Source organism: Tympanuchus pallidicinctus, unplaced genomic scaffold (genome assembly GCF_026119805.1).
Source record: "Tympanuchus pallidicinctus isolate F22 unplaced genomic scaffold, pur_lepc_1.0 scaffold1, whole genome shotgun sequence".
Taxonomy (NCBI): domain Eukaryota; kingdom Metazoa; phylum Chordata; class Aves; order Galliformes; family Phasianidae; genus Tympanuchus; species Tympanuchus pallidicinctus.
Genome location: NW_026294618.1, coordinates 52,241,611 through 52,263,246, shown reverse-complemented (window position 1 = coordinate 52,263,246; position 21,636 = coordinate 52,241,611). Strand labels below are relative to the sequence as shown.

At 35.9% G+C, this 21,636-nt stretch overlaps 1 protein-coding gene across 1 annotated transcript; it reads left to right on the top strand.

The window, feature by feature from the left end:
- Positions 1-6,785: 6,785 nt before the first annotated feature.
- TMEM244 (transmembrane protein 244) lies at positions 6,786-18,207 on the top strand. The gene is made up of 6 exons (XM_052671496.1): positions 6,786-6,818; positions 12,137-12,222; positions 12,804-12,877; positions 15,227-15,352; positions 16,917-16,961; positions 18,113-18,207. The coding sequence occupies exons 1-6, from the start codon at positions 6,786-6,788 to the stop codon at positions 18,205-18,207; spliced, it is 459 nt and encodes a 152-aa protein (XP_052527456.1).
- The last annotated feature ends 3,429 nt before the right edge of the window (positions 18,208-21,636 follow it).

The window sequence follows — 21,636 nt, the reverse complement described above, 5'->3', positions numbered from 1 at the left end:
TACCTGACATGGAAGAATGATGTTATCTTATTCTATAGATGAATGTCCCATTTCTTGAAATTCCAAGTGGAAAGGCTTCTGCTCAAGTGATTCCATAAATGTTGTAAGTTTAAAAACTATTAAAACCACTGTCAGAATACGGTTTTCCTAAGTAATACAATTATATGTGTTGCCCTGCATATCTAAATTCTACTGGAAATCAACTCCACAGCTATGGATATGAAATACCTGAGAGCCAGCTGACATCAGCAGTTTGGAAGCTACGCCAAAGAGCAACTAGCAGTAGTGAGCAATGGGAAAATAAGGGTGACAAAAGGTCAGAAAGGAGCACAGGTCCTCCAGTTTTACTGTATTCTGAGTGAGTGGGCGGTCCTCAAAACACTGAAAACTTGAGAAATGGGACATGAAAAATTGGATTTAAAGAACTTTAAGCCTGCTGATATTCTTATTAGGATGTCATTATCTATTATCTGGTAGAAAACCATTTAATAATGAATTCTATTAAACTGGAGCTGTTCTGAAGGGCTGTTGAAATATATTTTGGAGATGTTGTTAATATGTTTCTTTGTTTTCTGACAAATATCAGCTGGATCTAAAGTCAGACGAGCAGTAAAATTGAGTAAAAATTGTACAGATGAGAGAATTTATCAGGTTTTTGAGCTGAATGGTATGTCTGCTTACACTGCAGCAGTCAAAAATATAAATATACATAGTTGTTTCACTGAGTTACCGAAGCCATTTGTATTCAACCTCCTATTCAGTGATCACAGACAAATGCTTGATTCATTAAGAATACACATTTAGCTCCAGTTGCCAACGTAGCCAGGATAAAATGACTTGCATTTTGTTATGGGCCATGAATCATGGTCACAGGAGTTAATTAAAGTTCTAATGGCAGGGTCAGCAAGGTCAAGTGAATGAGTTTGTATATATGTAATTAGGGCAGAACAGAAGATAATGGAGTTCAACAGGTGTAACTGAGAGCAGAACAGTCTGTTGTGTTAGGGTGCTTGTCTGTAAGACTGTGAATTGCTGTTAGAGTGAGAAGCTGGAGAAATATCTTTTTACTCATCAATATAGGAACCTTTATTTTCTAGAAATGACAGATCTGAACATCAACAATGCCTCAGCACCATTTTCATAATAATTTCAAAACCTGCTGAGAGCAAGAATGTGAGTAACAAGGTTGTTTCAACAGTACGCATTTTTATTTTCTAAGTAAAAGCAGTGTATGTTGAATGTAGATAAATTTTCTACATCATGAATGTAGAGAGATAAATACAGATGAGAAAGTGTTGTAGATGGAAATCCATCCAGGACATGGCTTATTCTACATCAGTTTACTTTTAGAATTTCTGTATTTTCTCATATTGAACAAGTTCAAACTAAAGCTTGCAAATTACATCATTAATTTGTGTCACTTTTCAATTTAATAAGAAAATATACGCTTTATCCTGACTCCTTTATAGAGACATCCTTAGCTTAGAGGCTTACTGTTTTTAAAACTATCACTTTCCTCATATACCAATAAGCAGCAAAATCATACTACATGAACAGGACAGAACACATGCAGAATGATTTACTACATAATCTTAAAAGCATAGAGTGAAATAACAGAGATAAGTTTATTTAAATTACCTCTTAGGAGAGTAAAGGAAAACCTGTGAGTAAAACCTGTGAGAACCGTGCCAAGTAGATCTTCCCCAGCTATCCCTCAGATATGTTTCAACACACTTGCTGAACTGGCAGTGCAAATTTCTATCTACTACCTTGCCAGTGGTTTATGCAACATACTGCAATCAGAAAATATACTTCTGCAAATGAAGAAAGTGTTCAGTTTGCACACTCAGTCAAGTTGGTTTTGGTATCTCTCCTCAGAGCACCAGAAGATGGTTAAATAGTGCAACACATTGCTGTGCTGGGTAAGCAACCACCTGCTGTGAACAAAAATTAGTCTGTTAGGTCCTTTCTTGTAGACTCACAGTTACATCTACTCCTGTGAATTAGAGCGTGGCTAGGAACGTTCTTGGGCACAGAAATGAGATTGCATGTAAAATCAAATGGTGGCTGGAGAGGTGTCTACGCCAGCTAGCACACTCAGTTATCAAATAGAGACCCATAAAACGTTCAAACATTCTAAAATCACCTATTAAGTCCTGTTTTGGCTTCTCCAAATGCTGGCAAAATGAGTTTGTTAATTGTTAGACTATGTGCCAATGACCCATCTGCATGTTGATGAGAGACAACGTGGGAGGGGGAGCCCAAAGAAGCCTACTATGGGCTCCTTCCCAGACCAATCTAATCCCTTGATACTCCCACTTGCCTCCAGGCCCTCACAGGAGAGACATGGCTCATCTCCAGAAGCCCAGAGGGATACAATGGCAGCCATAGGCCCAAACCACTCTTCCGTAGGAGCAAAGACCTCACCTCAGGAGAGCCCCAGTCCCACTGTCTAGGTGTGAAGCCCACCACTATCCAGCTGGAGCAGCCCCCAGACAACCTTTTAGAAGAAAAATGTTGCTACTCAGGATGTGGGACACATTATGGGATGCAGAGGATAATCGTTTGAGCATAGTACAAGATTTATTGCAGGATGCTAAAGGGAGGTACCAAAGTTGGAAAAAGAGGGGTTTATGTTGATTCAAGTAGGAACAAATGGGAGAATGTAGAGGAATAAGGGGTAAAAAGAGATACTTTGCCAGTCAGCATGCTTTTCTGGTCAAGGTCTGTTCCAAATCAGCATGATCCATCCCATCTCCTTGAACTCCTTTCTTATTTTCTCCTGGGTAAGGAACTGTACTCCACGTGCACATGTCTACACAGGGTCTGTTGTGCAAGCAGTAGGAGTCAGACTGTGGCTCAGGGTCCCAATGGCCATGGTGCCAGCAACCAGAGTGAGCACAGCTATGCAAGTGAGCCTCACCTGAGATTGCCTGATCCAGCATGACATACATTCCTCTACCAACAGCAGAAGCAATTTCACATCCCTCTCCCCCTTTCTCCACGGTCTTAAGTCCTGAAAAGATTTTTCAGATCTTCACTGTACTCATCAAATTTTCCCACTGAACTAGAAATGCAAGAATACCTCCAAAATTTGGGACTATGGTAATAAGCACATTAAGCTGCTTGGCAGAAATATTGATTTGTAAAATACAGGCAATTAAATTTGTTTCTTAAACATATAGTAGGGGCAGAGTAGAAAGTTTACTTTGCTACTATTGTGTGAGAGCCCTAGGTAAACAGAAGATTTCATTTCCAGTTCTGTCAATCCTGCACTGTTCACAAACAATAAAACCAATGTATAGTTTGAATAAATAAAGCCTATTAAATTGATTCCTTTGCCAGTACTTTCAAGCTCTGTATTGAACTTGTTCACAACACCATCAATGTCAGTTAATGAAACAGAAAAATGTTATTCGCTGTTTTTATTGTTAATTAAGACATCTCTGTAGATACAAGTAGCTCATCAGGGTTAATTATCTCCTAGAGAATCCAATTCATTTGCAGTTTGCACATCAAAAAGGTTACATCAGTTTTTTAGTTTAATACTATGAACGTTTTAGAGTTCACAAGCTTTCACATGAAGTTCAAGGGGACAATTTTTCAGGAGCTGAAAGCTCATTTACATGATATTTTCAGAAGCTGGGATATCGTTAAAAGCAATCTGACAAAACTTGGAACTAATAACAGGCTGCATCATCCAAAGTGCATTCCTGCTTCCACTGAATTCTTTCATTTCCAGTCTCTCCAAATTTATCCATTCTGCAGGACAGTTAAACAAGAAAAGGAAGGAGATAGACTCCAGGCCTCGCAGAATTCTCTCTCCTTCCATATAGGAGCCAAACTGTCACAGTAAGGCTGTGTAATGCACATCTGATCAACACCAACATATGCGTGGTCTTTCATAGGATACAACAAGGTTATATTTGCTAGTTGTAGCACAGTGTAAGTCAATAAATTATGTTTGTTTTAAAATGTGCATTTCTATCAAATTTTCTTTTCATATTCTTAGTGTAATGTTTTTAAAAATAGTGGCCACGCTTTTTTCTTCTTTTTTTTTTTCTTCTCTGAGCTCTTCTTTATTGCACTCAATTTAAGTATTGTTCCTCCCATCAGCAGATGGAGACAGAGTACACATGTTTTGATGTCATCACCCTTCAGAGAATTAAGACTTTCTCTACATATAGTGTAGATATCATCCACTTGGTTGATTTTTGTATTTTCCTTAAATCCTTAAATATTCCAGGATAATGAATCAATATCCTTCAGATTTCAGTCATTTTCCTGATTCTAAGGCCCTGTATTTTTTGGAGTTAGCTAAAAAATATGGTCCTGGGTCTGACTTTGTATCAGAAGGCATAGTGTGCTGTAGGGTCCATAGTCAGCATATCAGCAACACAAATCACCTGTTAATTTCTATGATAGATATTTTTGTTATATTCCCATATGTTACACCTCCTCAAATGTTGTTTGTTATTTTTGCAGTGCCATTAGAGAGCATTACAAACTGTGGGCTTAAATCAGAGCGTTCTATTTAAAATGTAAATAATAAGCTTAAAAGCAGACGAAGCACTAAGATTTTACAATTTTTCTCTTCATTATTACAAAATGACTTTGTCTTTTGCCCCAGGTAACAGATAGGAAGTAGGTATCATGTCATTATACATCACTTTAAAGAGATAATGGCCTACAGATGTATCTTCAATTTCACTTTCATGTCTGAACTTATTCTCTGTTCTGTAACTGTCTGCAGTTATGTTTTCATCACTATTTGTTAAATCTTCCTCAATAGGAATAAAGTACATGGGTACAAAGACATTCCAAATAACACTGCTTATTGCATGTTCCCAAAAGTGTGAGGTAAGGCATAGATATGCTACTGAAGCAACTGTTTCCTGGATGTTTCTGTAAACCAAAACAACACAAAAACTAGGGGCTAAAAGGTAATGTAGCACTATTTTTCCTCACCTTTCTACTAACAATCTGCAGTTCATTGCTTTGGAAAATGGTATTTAAAAGACATGGCTGGTTGCAACCAAAATAGTTTAACATGTATTTTCTTCTGCCTCCTGTGCTGAATAGGAATTGTTATATTTCCTGTAGTTGACCTAGTAAAAAAAAAAAAAAAAAAAAAAAAGATAAGAAGAAGAGGCTATTCCACTCTCCGGACATTTTGCTAGCAGCAATACAATGTCTTTCCAATTTACTACTAAGTCTTTTAGTCAGCATTTTGGATCCAGCACAATTCTGCCACTCCCAGTTTTGACTTGCTGCTGTTTGTTACTGTTACAACAGTCCAGCTGTTTCCAGGCTGGAGGCAAGTCTGCAACAGAAATACTGTCCTCTCTTGAAGTGTTCGACTTTGCAACAGCAATGAGAGGAACCTCTCAGTCTCGTTAGAAAATCCATGCCTATAGCTTCCATTATCTACCCAGGGAATTCAGTGACTTTGGTTCTACCCTCAGATTTTGGTTAGACTGACTGAGCGAGTAAAAGAATGATTGCATTTAATAATGATCTTAGACCAATGGAATCCATTACTTTTTTCAGTTATCTTGCTACTAAGAGTTACTGCAAGGATTTGTGCAAATTTTAGGCCCTATTTTTCCTTGGAATAGATGTGATGCTCCTTGTATGAAACCTTTTGTTTATTTTCAATCATTTCTTAATTACTAAAGCCAATACTTTTTTGTTAATCTACCATTTGTGTGGTCACCATTGCAACCATTTATGCAAATTAATTTAGTTTTTTATTGTTGTTTGATTCTATTCCTTTGACATCACTGTACTATGCTGAAGCACACGTCTTCATATTCACATTTGGGACAAGGAAAAGAATTTTACACAATACTATTTGTACATTCTGTAGAGTATTCGCAATCTGGTACAAATCAAATAAGCAAAAGTTTTTGTGTGCTTTGTACAGACCGTATCTTAAACTAGACAGCCTTAATTTTACTCAATTAGAAAGACACTAACAATTATGAAACCTGTACAGATTATGTAAGTGATAGGGGAAAAAAAAAAAAAAAAAAAAAAAGTTCATTAAGTTTACAGAAGCATTCCTTTATATGATCTAATTTTTTTTTTTTTTTTTCCCGCACAGCATAATGAATCGTAATGCATCTGCAAAAAGTCAAATCCAAATCCATTAAGGAATTGCTCAGTTGAAGGTGAAGCTTCTCTAAAGCATGGTAAATTTCGCTCTCCTGAAGAAATAAGAAAAGGAGAAGAGTCATAATGTAAGTCTATCATTTCTTAACCTAATTATACCTAATTTAATGTGAACTACATGTAATGTAACAAAGTGATAGTCAGAAGAAAAATGTTACAAGGAACAAGATGGAGAATGTACTCTTCCACACCTATGATCAACATATTTAATGTTAAAAATCATAAAACTAATTGAAAGTATGGAGGTGTGGCAATCTTAATGACCTGTGATCAAATGAGGGCTGAAAAAATCAAACAGAAGTGAGCAAATACTATTCATAATTTTGTCTCTAAATGGCGAATTCGTATTACAGATAGGTTTTTGCCAGTTGTGGATACAAATGGTATGAGCATTAAATCAGTGACTAGGATTTTCTGTTTGGTCTTCAGCAGCTTAGAGTTATCTCACAGATGGCTTCTGTCTCAGTTCAGTTTAATCCAATCAACTTACCTCACTCTGTCCTGTACTTACCTATAAGAATGTTTTTTGGGGTGAAAACCAGCTGCTTCTTTCTGTTGATATTGGCATAAGAAGTATAGCTACAACACTTCCTTTCACTCATCATGTGTCCATGGCTCTCAAGGTCAAAACTGCTGAAACCAAGGTAAAGGGAATTGAGTGTGTATAGTGCTGTAGTACTTAGAGTAATAGTAGTATTTAGAGTTAGTCTGCTCCTGCAGATCTTGAAAAAGCAGTTGCTTTCATTCTTACAGAGTAGGTCTTAATGTTCTTTTTCTAAGAAGTAAACTGCAAAGGAGATCTTATCCAATAGGACTGGTAGTAAGTACTGAAAAGTATATTTTATTAGAAGATTTCAAAATATATGGAGTGATGCATGTATGAAATATAATCTTGGAATTTTATCCCAACTTTAATGACACTGCTGTATTTCTGAAATTCTTTCAATGCCTTTGGCATGTAATAAATGACTTTCTCATTTCTCAATAAATGTATTTCTCTCTTTGAAATATTTGAGGGGTTAGAAAGGGAAAAAAATAAGTTTGAAAATAAAATATATTTTGATATTCAAAAAATATATAATTTTCTGTGGAAAGGTTTAAAAAATGGAATGTGATACAACTGGAAATTTTTCAAAGGGTTTCAATTTTCATGTTATTCACTTTGGATCATATTCTTAGCACTGAGCTGCATGTCTCTCTTTAGCTTCCTTGACTGGGCAAAGCACTTTAATACTTCACTGTGTCACTTAGACAGGGACTAATGTTCTGGATACAGTGAGAAAAATTCAAGGCCTTTGAAGCCAAAACAAGTTTGTCACTGACTTCAAGAGAGGCCAGGAATTTATCTACTGTAATTAGAGGTCAATAGGCCATCAGCTCACAGTCTTTTTTCAGCCTTGTTATTTTCACTTCAGTCCTGTCTTACCACTTTTATTACAGTACAAATCTGCATCTGGAGCAGATAAGGCTTACAGGAGGCAGATAAAGGAGAATTCCAGGAAACGTGCATCTGCTCAGAGAAATAAAATGAAAATGATTCTCACCCAAAATGTGCCATGGATTCATCTGCCAATCTTTACCAATGTTTGCCAATGAGATACTTTCAGGGCAGAAGGGGCAACGTGTTACTTGCAGGTAACACTGTAGTCAGTGAACTCTTCAATGACCGTGGAGTACATTAAGAAGAAGAAAAGATCACATAAGTTATTTAGCCAATTGCCATTTGGAATAATAGTAAAGATACAGGACATGGGAAAGCTGTAATTTCCCCTCAGAGAAAATGAGCTGACATTCTCCATTTTTATTTTACTTTAGTGAAATAATAGCAGTAGAAAAGTAAAAACTCTCCTGGATATTTAAGTATTGACAAATACTAGTTTGTACAGATATAGTGGGTTTCTTGCCTACTGTTCCTGTAGTTTTGGGGCATAGATACAGTGATGTACTTTCACTTTCCATATCTAGCAATAAAAAAATATAAACCATTTGCAAAATGGTCCACACTGCCATCAGTATCAGATGGTTCTACAAGTATATTATTTATCATGTGGCCAGAAGTAAACACTGGGGATGTTCAAGTGAAGCTTTGTCCAGAAAGGCACCTGGTTTTTCTTTAAATAATCCATTATTTCCAAAGGCAGTTTGTTCCATTAACTAATTGCCTTTACAGTTAAAAATGTCTTTCATGTATTTTTGCCATTTGTCTAGCTATAACTTGCAGCTGTTTACTTCATATGGCTTTTCTGATAGATTAAAGAGCCCCTAAGTACCTGGTATTCTCTGCCTACAAAGGTACTTATCCATCATAATCAAATCAGCCCTCAGAGCTAAACAGATTGACCTCTTTAGAGTTGTAGTCCTAATGAAAAAAGCATTTCTAGCCATCAGATCTCTTTTATGGCTCTTCTCTGCATCTTCTTCATTTCTTAACATACTTTAAAAATTGCTGATGCTAAATTGGATGCTGCTTTGTGTTCCCTAATCCTATGCTATGAGGTAATACTTCTTCACTTATCTTCATATTCTCCCACCTTAAAACATAAAGGCTTAAGGGCTTGTTTTGTGTCACATAATAGTAAGGCAAGCTCCCAAAACTGAATTAGCTTGAGCTAATGTTCATCAGTAGCTCTTTTCAGAGACACTGCCTCCTTGAATAAGGACTGATTTTTCAGCAGCTTTTACCTACACACAACAAATTAAATAGAAATGAAAATTACATTTCAGAACTGGCTTATGTTGTGGTTTTTTCTTTGGGGGGGGAGGGGTGAGGGGGGGGAGGGTTTGTTTGTTTGTTTTAAATTGAAATCTTCACTCAGAACTGTGTTTTATTTAAAAAAATAAGATTTAAAAAATAGCAATCATTGATAAGGTACAGATTTCATTCCTGAGGGACTTAGGTAAGAAAATTTCATCTTAGGTGTCTGACACATGCAGAGTTAGAAACAATCAGGAACAACAGAGGAAAACATAAGGAGGGAACAAAACATTCACTCTTTTGGATGGCGTAAGAACTAGAGGATATTTCACAAACTAGTTATTTAAATTACCGTTCAGTTTGTTTAAGCTTCTCTCTGAAACACCCAGAATTAAATTATGGTACTTTCTCTTTTTTTTTTTTCTTTTTTCTTTTTTTTTTTTTTTTTTTTTGTGTGTGTGTGTGTGTGTGAGGTATTCTAGACAATGAAAGATAGCTGGAAAAAATAATGGAAGAAGACCCAATTAAGATGACACAGATACAATCTTTGACTCAATAGACTTCAAAGCGTGTGTCGCTGGATCCTTCAGTGCTCCATACTTGTACTTCCCATGTCCTTATACTTCTACTGCTACCTGTCTGGATGCCTACCTGTGCAATCTATTGTAGGGTACCTTCTTTAGCAGTGGGGTTAGACTCGATGATCTCTTGAGGACCCTTCAAAACCCTGTGATTCTGTGATTCTATGAAAGTAAATATAATTAGACAGGGTAAAGTATAGCTAAATCATAGAATGGCTTGCTTTGGAAGGGACCTCAGCATCATCAAGTTCCAGCTTCCCCATCACAGGCAGGATTGCCCGTCACTAGATCAAGTACTAGATCAGATTGCCCACAGCCACATCCAGACTGGCCTTAAACACTTCCAGGGATGGGGCACAACCACTCTGGGCAACCTGTTCTAGCACCTCACCACTCTCTCAGTAAAGAATTTCTCCCTGACATCTAATTTAAATCTCTCCTCCTTTAGTTTAAAACCATTCCCTCTTGACCCATCACAATCTACCCATTCAAAAAGTTAATTTCCCTTGTGTTTATAAACTCCCTTTAAATATTGGGAAGACATAATGAGGTCTCCCTGCAGACTTCTCTTTTCCAGGCTGAACAAGCCCAATTCCTTCAACCTGTCTTTATAGGAGAGGCACTTCACTCCATGCTTAGACTTCCTCTCCCTTCCTTTCATGGAATTTACAGCAAGAGAGATATGGATGTTTTCTTGAAAGTTTGAATTCTTTAAGGTAGAATGAGTCATCACACACAAGGTACAGACACCTTGAGTAAATGTTATACAAACCACTCTAATGCATTCTCCAGAGTGCATTTTCTGCCACTCAGCTTTTACTTTGAAGATAAGTGAAGAAGATACACTAAAAGCTGAAATGAATTTAATTTCTGCTAAATAATTATTGGTAAGTAAGGGCACCAGAATAGGTAGGTAAGGCATGAGAATGATCATGATGCCCTTATTATGGGCCATCTGTACATTTTTTTCTATGAGGATGTAGCTGTTAATAGTCTTTATGTTCAGTTTTTCATTGAAGAACAAGATAAATACAAAGAGAAATTAAATAACTGTCATCTATGTCTGAAAAAAAACCACCAGTGTACAGTGAAAGAGGACATATTACTACATATTACGTTTTGCTGGACCTCAGGAATATGAAATTGTGGAATAGTTACTAAGAGACTACCATTGTGGCACAAGGTATCAGGTTTTCATAATATCTTTGAAATTCATAAGAGTGCCCAGATAAAGTCAGGACATAAAAGATCATTAAAAATCTAGAATGAAATAGGGCATACTTCAAACACTAGCAGCGTGAAGGAAAGAAAAGTATGTGAAGTGAAATGTAAGCTTAAGAATATTCGGATAAAAAGTGGGGAAAAAAAGCTATAATAGGGGAAAGGTGGAACACACATGGAAGAGGAAGACCCTTGAATGTCTCCAGAGATGGGGCATCCACCAGCTCTCTGGACAACTTGTTCCAGTGCTTCAGTTAGTTAGAAGATAGAGAAATATGACACGATAAGCCCCAGCTAAACTGAGAAAATGCAAGACAAACTGGAGTTTATACAAAATAACTGATTTTATTTACCACTCTAACTGTAGTAAACATCTTCAGTTTCACATTCTCAGGTAAGCACATAATATTGCCAGAGCAGTTAATCAAATGTGATGCACAGCAATCCCCAGTCCTGGTGGTCCAATTAAAATGCTAGAATGTTGTAGTATCATCCCAGATAAACAAAAATGACAGTGTTCTGCATTAGCAGGAATCCATTTTTTTTTACTGAAGTATATTAATGTTTAAAACGTTATTTTACCCTATACCTGTATGAATTAATATAAGTCCTAGAGTCTGGATAATTCAGGAAGCCAACTTAGCTGAGCAAAGTCATAAATAATGCTTCACTTGAAAAGAAAAGATCTGAAGGCATTTTATGAAAAGCATCAGGTTAAGGTTCAGTTTTTTCTCTGGTTGTGTTACTTCTGAAACTTCAGACGAGAAGTGAAGACTAAGTGTTTCTCTTCTCTTAAAGACCTAGTGCTGGTTCATAAAATAGCAGTTACTTTCTGAAACTCATATGCTTTTTTGTTGTTGTTGTTGTTATTGTTGCTCTTAGTTAGTTTGTTATTAATTTGGGGTTTTAATTTATTTATTTTAAACAAACAAGCAATTGATCTCTAAGAAGTTTTTAACAGATATCTCTTATTACTCACTTAAGTTGCCTACATCCATAGCTTTGGAAATAAATACTGGGGTGACATATCTTCTAGAGGCTGGAAAACTTACTAGTTAGTCCATGCAATTTTCTACATTTTATTTCTATATAGTTTCAACATAATTACCATGGTAGCATTTCTTTTAGATTAAAAATATTAAACTAGTTATATATCTGAATGATCTTAAAGGGGTCACCAGTGTAGTAACTGTCAGTAAGTACACTTCTCATTCACTGAATGCATATAAATCCAGTAGCTAAGTAGTAGATATATCATCAAAACAAAGAACCATGCATTATAACATCAGGAGCCGAAATGTACTAAAAAGCTTTTAACAATGTTTTTGTAATCAGTAACAGCAAAAACTTCTGGCTAAGTATTATATGTTCTGAAATATTATGCTTGACAGAAATCTGGATTTATTTTTGATGATTAAATACATAGTGTAATCACACCATTAGATTGTCTTTTTCTCTTTCACAGGTTGTGCTGGTGAACCTGTTGATATGCATGGCAGTTTTCTACACTGTGTACTATGTGGTCCTTTCTGTTTGCTTTGCCATATTCAAGTAAGACATCCTTGCCTTTCCTATGACCACGTGCTACAGCTGGATATACAGGATATAGCAGGTAGAGCAGTAACTATGGACAAGAGGCATTCAGATTGAAGGCATTCAGTCTCAGCTATTCCACGAATATGTTTTCCAAATAAGCAAACTGTTGTAACCAAGCCTTCATTAAGTTGTTGTGACCACCGCCTTCATATATCAGTAAATGGATACTCAAAAGCAATATAAAATGTTGGCTGTAATATACTTGCACTTGCATCCTGTAAGTTAATGAACATAAGAGACCAATTGCATAAAAAATTAAAAAGGAATGATGTTATAGTGGATATGAAAGAGAAATCATCTTCCCTTAGGAAACTATTGATTAACGTGTATAGTGCCAGACATATCTTAAATAGAAGTGGAGATCACAGAAACTGTGTGTGAGGGCAAGATCAAAACATGAATGAAATGCAGAAAGTAAAATCCAGAATATTCCATTTGAAATCTTATCTTAAAAGGACCAGTAATTCATCATGTAGTCTTTAATTTTTTATTGAAAATTAAAGTTATGGTTAAATGTATTTATTCTATTTCCACAGGGTTAAAATGCTGGATGGTTTGGCACCTTTTGATTTTAAGACAAATCCATCATGGCTCAACCCACACTATTTAGGTAAGTTAAGTTTGTTTTTAGGTTTTCTCTCAGTCAAGAAATTACATCATACCTGGATGTAAATTTGTCTTCCTTATGGACAGTATTTTAGAGCTTTTTTAGCAATGGTAATATTTCCAGTATTTTAACTACACTGCATTTAAATCTTTATTCATCTTTGCTTCACTTTTCATTTGTATATTGCTATTAATTAATCAGATGATTTCTAAGCATTTCCTTGAGGTGTTCTGATTTTGATCATTTGAAGACAATGTACTACTGTATCAGGATGCTGCATTTTCATGAGATAATTATGACCTCTTTTCTGAAAAGATCCTCCAAATATTTATTAAATTTAACTTCCACATTACAACATATTTCTTATAAAGTGTAATGTACTCAGAAGCTGAAGAATAGGTCGTATCCAACTCATGGAAATTTTGCTTTGGTAATGCCTGAATATAGTGGACATTAAAATTTCAGAGTTTTATTGTAATTCAGCTCCCAGTCAGACCTTTTTACATTCTAACACAAATTCCTGCAGCTTTGTCTGAAGCCTTCAAAACATATTCACGTTCCTACACTAACATTTCATTTCAAAAATTACATGCATACATGAAATTTTACCAGACTTGCATTCTATTTTGCAAAGGAAAACCACATCTGCTATAATTAGAACTGCTAATCAGAACTGCTCAAAAGAAAATTGCTCAGTCGATCATGTTAAAAAGAATGATAAAAATGCATGAATATTTGTATAGTGTCAATGTGAGTTTCAGATGAAAAAAGAAGAACATTCTATTTGCAGCAATGGAAAAGAAAATTTAATCATATTCCATTAGAACTGCTTTTCAGGGCCCTGATGTAATTACTGTATCTCAACATGACTTTTTTGCTCCAAACTTATATCAGACAGTTTGATGCAGGATGTTTATAAGGTGCCAAAGACAACCACTATGTCACACAACTGGTTAGAATTCAGTCTCGCCTTCCATCCAACTAATGCAATAGCATGGAGCTGCAAAACCTAGCCAGGTCTCTTTAAAGGCTATGGGCACAGAAACACAGCTGAGCACTCTGAATGAATTAGTCTGTACAAGAGTCTCACTCATACCTGCTATAAGTAGAATGATGTCTTTAAAAGATAGCCTGGAAATAAAAATATAAGTCTCAGCTCAGATTAGAGGTATAGTTGTTGGCCCAGATTAATGGAAAACTTACAGCACAACTGCCTACATTGAGCATACTTTTGAAGTTATAAAATTATTTGAAAAAAATAACTATTGGAAAAATAGTAGATACTATTAAAATTAACTTTAATAGGAAATAAAATGCATTTTCAAATATTACTTTTTTAGAACTGTATTTTCTGTTTTTCTAACCACGTGTGGTTTTACAGTTGTTTATTTTTTTCTTTTGTGTTCTTACATTTCTTCTAACTGCTGGGTGAAAGATCCAGATTACAGTAGGAGATAATTAACTGTACAAAGAATGGAATAAAACTGAGTCACAAAATGCTGCCAGATGTATAAATTAAATACAGTGAAAAAATAATAATATTCTCTGAGGTATTACATTACTGCAATGGTAAAAAAAAAGTCTGTTACAATATTATTTCAGTATGACTAGGTGCTTTAAAAAGAAGAAGAAAAATACCTCAGACTGAAAATTGTATGAGTTACTAGTGTGCTGTTATTGCTTATTACACCTAGGGTATTACTGGAGGACCAGCAGGCATTTCCCAGTCAGCTCCTGCTAGCCCAGTGTGATGTGGAACCATGAGATCAATAGGGATGGCCTGCATTCAGCTCATAGGGGTGGCTTTCTGCTCTATTTCCCCTTATCTGTCTTTAAGTTGCACTGCTACACATACGTGATGTGGAGCAGAGAACAGGAAGAAAGCTATGAAGTTTCCTACTGGATGTAAAACCTTAACCAGACTGCTCTGCTTTGGAAGAGAAAGAGTTGACCTATGTCTGTATCAACCAAGTCTATTTAGTGCCACGTGCAAAGACCCTGGATGGATTTGTCCTGGATTTGTCCTGGATTTGTCACTGACATTTTCACACTATTTCTTCTCAAGGCAATACTTAGAGCACTGGTCCTCCTCCTGCTCATCCCTACATTTTTTAAAAAAAGAAAGAACATTTGTAAGCCTATGGATAAATCAGCATGGAACCCATGCAGTGTCTGTGGTAAAATTAGAAATCAACCTCATAATCAAAGCACTAGAGTAATATTTGACCTAATCAAACATAATTTGCATAATATTGTCTCAGACATTTTAACTTCCTATTGCTATTACCTTGGCATAAGAGTAAAAGACTTTCAAAACTATACTTGGAGTAAATATTCTATTTTCATTTTCAGTTCTTGTAATCTCACTGGAAATAACTTTTTTCGTTTGTGGTCTGCTGTTTGCTCTGGTGGTGGAAGAATGGGTTTGGGATTATGCTGTAACAGTTACTGTTATTCATATCATCATAACTTCCATTGGTAAGTATGCTTACTGCTAAACATATGTATAGTATCACTTATAAAAGGGCCAAGTGACCACAGCTCACTCATTATGTTATGGGTTTTCATTCTTCCTTGGAGTTGAATACACACACTTCTGCTTTCCGTCCATTTGACTTATGCATGTATTTAAATTTTTCCCTCTATACCTCAATTGTGTCTTTGTTGCTGTTAAGTGCAATACTCATCCTAGAGACAACTTCTGGAGTTGTGTTCTGTAAAACAAGAAATCTGTATCTGTCCACTTCTGACTCATTAACATTTCCACATTAGTTCAGAGTAAAAATTGAGTTTACTTCAGCATACTAAGTTAAAATATTTGAACAAAAACCTCATCGAAGAAAATAATGTATTTTTACCACTGAGGAGTTATATGTCATTTGTTTGTTTTCTCTGAAACTCTTCTTTTCTGGAAGGAACGAAGTATAACACCTGGATGGCAGAGTCCACATGGACATTTTTTCTTCTATGTAGATGAGCTTAATGCTTTTATTCTAGAATTAGGATTAGGAAAAAAGCATCACTGATTAGTTAGAATTCCCTCTCTACTACAAAATAATTGATCTTCTATTTTCCAGGGCATCATCCATTTATTCTTTAGCACTTTAAACAGAGATTCCCTAGTACCCACATCAAGATATTCCAGAAACTAATAGAGACTTGAATGTAAAAAATTAAGCATAATTTCTCATTTACTAAATTTGATTTCATGGGATTTAAGCTGCTGTTATTCCTCATGAATATTATTAATTTTTTTTGTATTTAAATCAGGAAATTTACAAAAACTATAACAAAATATGCTTTCTGTATAGCTCATGCAGTAGACTATCTTCTATCATTATATCGCATAGCACACTTTGATCTCCAAACAACACAGAGCTGCTCTTGACATTTTCAGATGGGCAACCCAAGCTGTGCTGCTGAACTCACACTGTGGAGAATGCAGTGTGCCTTCCAGTTATCTTCACTGCTCCACAGCCCTGCTAGCCCTAATAGGGCTGCACTGGTTCCTATTGGTCATGCGATGGGGATGTGTGGCCGCTCACGTGAGGCAGAGGTAGATTGAGACACATGGCAGAGCATGTCAGGTAATAGGGATCACTTGCAGGGTACAGCTCTGTCTTTCACATGCTGTTATCAGCCATCAAATTGAAATTGTCAGGCAGCTGAAATTATTTGGATTGCAGCAGTGTATCGACTTCCTACCAGGTGAGCAGTGCTTCTGTTACGCCAAACCCCATACAGATATGTAATAATAAATGAATTCCCTTTTCAGAGATTTTACAATGAAAAGCCTCAGCTTAGCACACACTTGTACTTTTTAAGATTTGACCCCCAAGGGATTGCTCACCCACTAAGCATAACGCTATGATCAAGTATCTGAATGGTGAGGATCTTGATAGCAGTTTGCAATTTCAATAAATATAATGTGTATAATTCAGAAAAGCTAACTAAGTGGGCATTCTATTTAATAGTATAAGGTTTGCATATTCTTATCTTTATTGTTTACAAATGTACATTTCTCTTTTTCTTCTCCTTCCAGTTATGTCTGAATTTCCTCTGATGTTACACTGGTGGCTGGCATTAGGTATAATAATCTTCAGATATTAAGTTGCTAGAATCTAGAAAAATAGCATTTATGAGTTTTTTCCTATTATTTTCTCAATAATTTGGGAATTGACAGTATTTAAGGAAGATACCTTTTTCATTTACATTTTTTGTAAGAACACAGACAAGTAACACTGGGCTAACAACTATTTTAAGACCAGAATGTACTTAGCTTATGGTAATCTTCCTAACAAATAGCAGATATGTTCATGTTGCTGAAATGAGTCATGCTAAGTACTGACTAATCAAATTATCTATCTCATCTAATTCAGGTGTCAAACAGTTTTCCAAGTTAGCATTCCTTGGTAGTCTTTACAATCAGTGGAATGAAATACGGTTCAAAAATCATTTTTATGAGCAATGTGATAGTGGTAGGACAAGGGGAAATGGTTTTAAGTTGAGAGAGGGAAGATTTAAGTTGGATATCAAGGAGAAGTTCTTCACAGACAGAGTGGTGAGGTGCTGGAACAGGCTGCCCAGAGAGGCTGTGGATGCGCCATCCCTGGAGGTGTTCAAGGCCAGATTGGATGGAGCCCTGGGCAGCCTGGTCTAGTATGAAATGGGGAGGTTGGTGGCCCTGCATGTGGCAGGGCAGTTGAAGATTCATGATCTTTGAGGTCCCTTCCAACTCAGGTCATTCAATGATTCTATGATTCCGATTTTGTGATTCTCTGATTCTGTGATTCTAAGAGCAGGTAGCTATGATAGATGAGATAGATTCTCAGTCATCATATTTCCTACAGAGAATGGCAAACGTGTATTTTGAAATGTTTAATTATTTTTCAAAATTTGAAGAATAGTTGTAAGCTCGTATATATTATCATGAAAAATAACTAAGGGAGAAAGTACTGACATCTGTTCTTTCTTTTATGATGGATCACAAGGATCAACAGCTGTAGTAATTCCTAACAGACAGAGACAGGCGAATAAATTCCCTGTACTGCTGCTGGTTTTGTACCATAAATTGCTGGAACTGATCTCTTTTTGGTGATTAAAGTCTTGGGCAAAGTGTTTAAGTGAGCAGGGAGTTTAAAAAAAAAAAGTCAAAAAGAAGGGTTGCCTCATGTTTTATTACAATGTTTGCATTCCACTATACAAATTAATACTAAACAGCTTTGTATTTTCTTTCAGGATCTGGAGTAATTTCAATGATTTGTGGAGGACAGATTTTGGCATATTGTTTATTTAAAGACAACTTCATTTACCCTGTTCTAGATGATTTTTGAAAAGGAAAATTAGATCCTGAATTTATTTTAATATAATTTCTAGGATTTCATACACAACACAATTAAAATGAAGCTAGAAACTGTCTAATCGTAAGGTTAATCGTATAGTTCACCTCTTATCTCTTACATCTGTTTGCAAAGTCAATGTTATCACTTTTTGCTGCTGTTTGTAATCACTCAGCTTTTGTATGTACATATTCCATTCAGCAAATAATAAGATACACTGTAGCTTTTTTAAAAAACAAAGAAGACTGTAAGAGCAGTGATGTAACACTCTTGCAAAATCCCACAGGGAGAAATGAATTTGTATTTAATGTCTTCAAAACGATTGTTATCTGTTGTAGTTTTCAGACTGTTGATTCTACTTCAGGCTGCAGTCTGGCCTCTCACAAGTGCTGCAGAAGTTTAGCATCACCCCAACTAGCATAAATCATTGTAAGTTTAAGGCTACATCTACCGGCAAACCCTTGACTTCCTTGAATAGCACACTGCTCTGTATTTCTTTCCATCTTAAAGCTCTCACCTAGAAGATGACCAAGACAGAAGAAATCAGGCTTGCAACCACTAATATTTGGTTGACTCCTCAATTTCCAAGGATGCTCCTGCTAAATGTTTTCTATGACAGCTTCAGGCTACTCTGTCTTGAAGTAATGGTTCAGTTATGGTGTGATTGTTCTGGAATGAGGAAAGCAAATGTTTCCAGTAGTCACTTTTTTACATACCTCTTTCTCTCTTTCCCAGCTGTATGTGGCCAATGCCGAAGTGCTGGTCTATGGAGAGTTGTAATTAAAAACAAAAGAACAAAAAACAGAAAACAAAACAAAACAAAAAAATAACCAACAACACAAAGCGACACAGTAGTGTCTTCATCTAACTGTTCATCTATTTAACCATAATAAAATCCTAACAGCAAAATTACTAGAAGACAATTCATCTTAAATACAGTGTTAGTGATTGGATTTCAACTGCAGCTTGCTTAGAAGAGCAGGATTGGATTGGAGTTTGTGCAAGAGTGCAGTATTTCATTTGCCTTAACCTGATTCAGCAGACAATACCACTGAAGAATCTGTCTCTTCATGATCTACTCGAACATATTAAAAGATATTGCAAGTTTTATAATTTGTCTGTAAATTTTGATATTGAAAGTACGTGTACATGAGAAGCATGTTTCAGACTCACAAAAGCATGAGGTTATCTTTTGTGAATGATAGATATGCTAGTCATTTTAGAGACAAACTGGGTGTATAGATCCACAGCACTGAATATAGACTTAAGAAGTGGTTCAGTAAGATCAAATGGAGCATAATATGCTACATATTGTTCAGCAAGGATAATTCCAGGGAATTGATTAACCAGCTTGCACTGATGGCTGGACTGAGCCATCACTTTGGGTTCAATACATGTGTATCTCCATAAATATTAGTAAGCCCGCAGCTGACTGGTGTTACCTGTCTGAAAGATGTTCACACATTTTTTGCAGATCTGTTTCAGTTTAAAACTCTAAAAATTGATGGGAATTAAATAGTTCAATGTAAATCCGTATCACCGTCCCAGTCAGTATGCAGCTTGCGCATGTAGGTAGGCTGCCATGTGCCAGAACATGGATTAGATATAAAGTTAATCTACGGATGGAACAAGTTTCTATTTTTAAACTGCCGAGATTTTCCTATACGGGTGTCAGCCCAGCTGCAGCTTGCAATAGTTCTGTTGCTCAGTCTTGACATTTTAAACTTTTCTTCCCTATTTAAAATCTTAAGCCACCAGTAAGAAAATATCTTCAGGCAACATGAAGAAAGCTTTATCCACAGAATTTCTCCAAAGCTGTAAAACTTGGCTAGTGCTAGAAAAACAACCGCAGTAGCAAGGACTAAAAACCTTAGTATACCTATTTAAAAAATCACAAGATTTGTGCATTGCTTTCATATATGTAATGATGAGACAATTTCAACAATATATGTTATTCCCTCTTGTCTATTATTTATATATTGATCATCAGAGATAAATATTACAAACAATGTTTAAAGAGTAGACCAAGTTCACATCATAAAAACAAATTTCCTTTATCTAAGCAATATCAGCTATGTCTGTTTGGGCACTGTACTTTTAGAAGGTTTCGGAGGTCAAATCTTACACTGTGTGATTTCTATCTGATGCACAAAAATGGCACGTTTGAATATGACAAACCTGATTATTTCTGGAGCAATAAAAAAGTGACACATCTGAGCAATATTTGTGTGATTTACTGTTCTAGAAAGTGATGCATCTGAGCAATTTGTATGTGATTCACCATTTTAGAAAGGTGGGGAAGACAATCCTCTGGAGAAAAAGAATGGCTTTGTATATGTTTCTCAAAAGAACTGCCAAAGAGTATGAAAAAAGACCACTACAGAATGTAGAAAAAAAAAATAAGGTAAATAGTAGCTGGAACATTAGAAAAGATTTAACAAATTTATCTGGAAAAAAAGAACAATGAAAGCAGAAAAGAAGAACATAAATATGCAATATCTGTGAAAGAAGAAAAGACTTGTAGGCTGAACATGTAACACTGGAGCCTCACAACACAATTGCTACGTGTAAGCCACAATCTGATTTTCCTCATGTCTATGCTGTTCTAGAGAAGGTAGTCTCCACATACGTAGATGCCACTATAATCTGTGATTTATTTGTGGATAATGCCCTGGGATTTTCAGGATTCTTTGCTCTCTGACTCAACCAGGCCCAGGAATAGTGTCTAATTGGCATGGATTTATTCATCAGTTGTTGAATCCCTTTTGGTACAGTTTAGTAGTCACAAATTTGCACAGATATCATAGGAGTGTAGATAGTCTAGAAAATCTTACAAGCAGAGGAAGAATTTATGCACTTCTACTCTGAGATTCTAGGCAGAGTTCACAGGGGAGATGCAGGCATTATCTGTAGAAATCAATGGAACTGTACAAAAATGCCCTATGTTGATAGCACAATACTTATAGTCATTTTAATATTTCTTTCCAGAGATAACTCTTTTTCGTCATGTGAAACCACCTACTGAGATAGTTCTCCTCAATTCAGTCCTCTCCCTCTCCCTGTATTCACTCTTTTTTCCAAATGGTGATGTCTCTCTCATAACAGAGATTGTGAGTGAAATACGTTTTCGGAGACTCTCAGTTTTTATTTTTATTCTAACAGTGCTGTCTTTGTTGTCACATCAAAGTGTGAACCACTTCATTAAGTTGTTCTGGGACAAACGAACTGACTCAACTGTGAAAACATAAGCAAATATTAAACTATGGATCACAGGCAGTGTAAAAAATTAACTTAGCATTTTCCTAACAATACAGATTTAAATATATATGATTTGCTAGCAAATTAATGAGCTAGTTATTCAGACTAACCCCATCATTTTTCTAAGTCTGTAAAATGCTTAATCAACATGTACAGCTTCTTTGT

Bases quoted from the DNA above. Each gene is read 5' to 3' on its own strand.
- TMEM244 (XM_052671496.1), top strand. From the start codon at position 6,786: ATGGCTCTCAAGGTCAAAACTGCTGAAACCAAG. The intron at 6,819-12,136 runs GTAAAGGGAATT...TCTCTTTCACAG, and splicing joins TCAAAACTGCTGAAACCAAG to GTTGTGCTGGTGAACCTGTT. The intron at 16,962-18,112 runs GTATAATAATCT...ATTTTCTTTCAG, and splicing joins ACACTGGTGGCTGGCATTAG to GATCTGGAGTAATTTCAATG.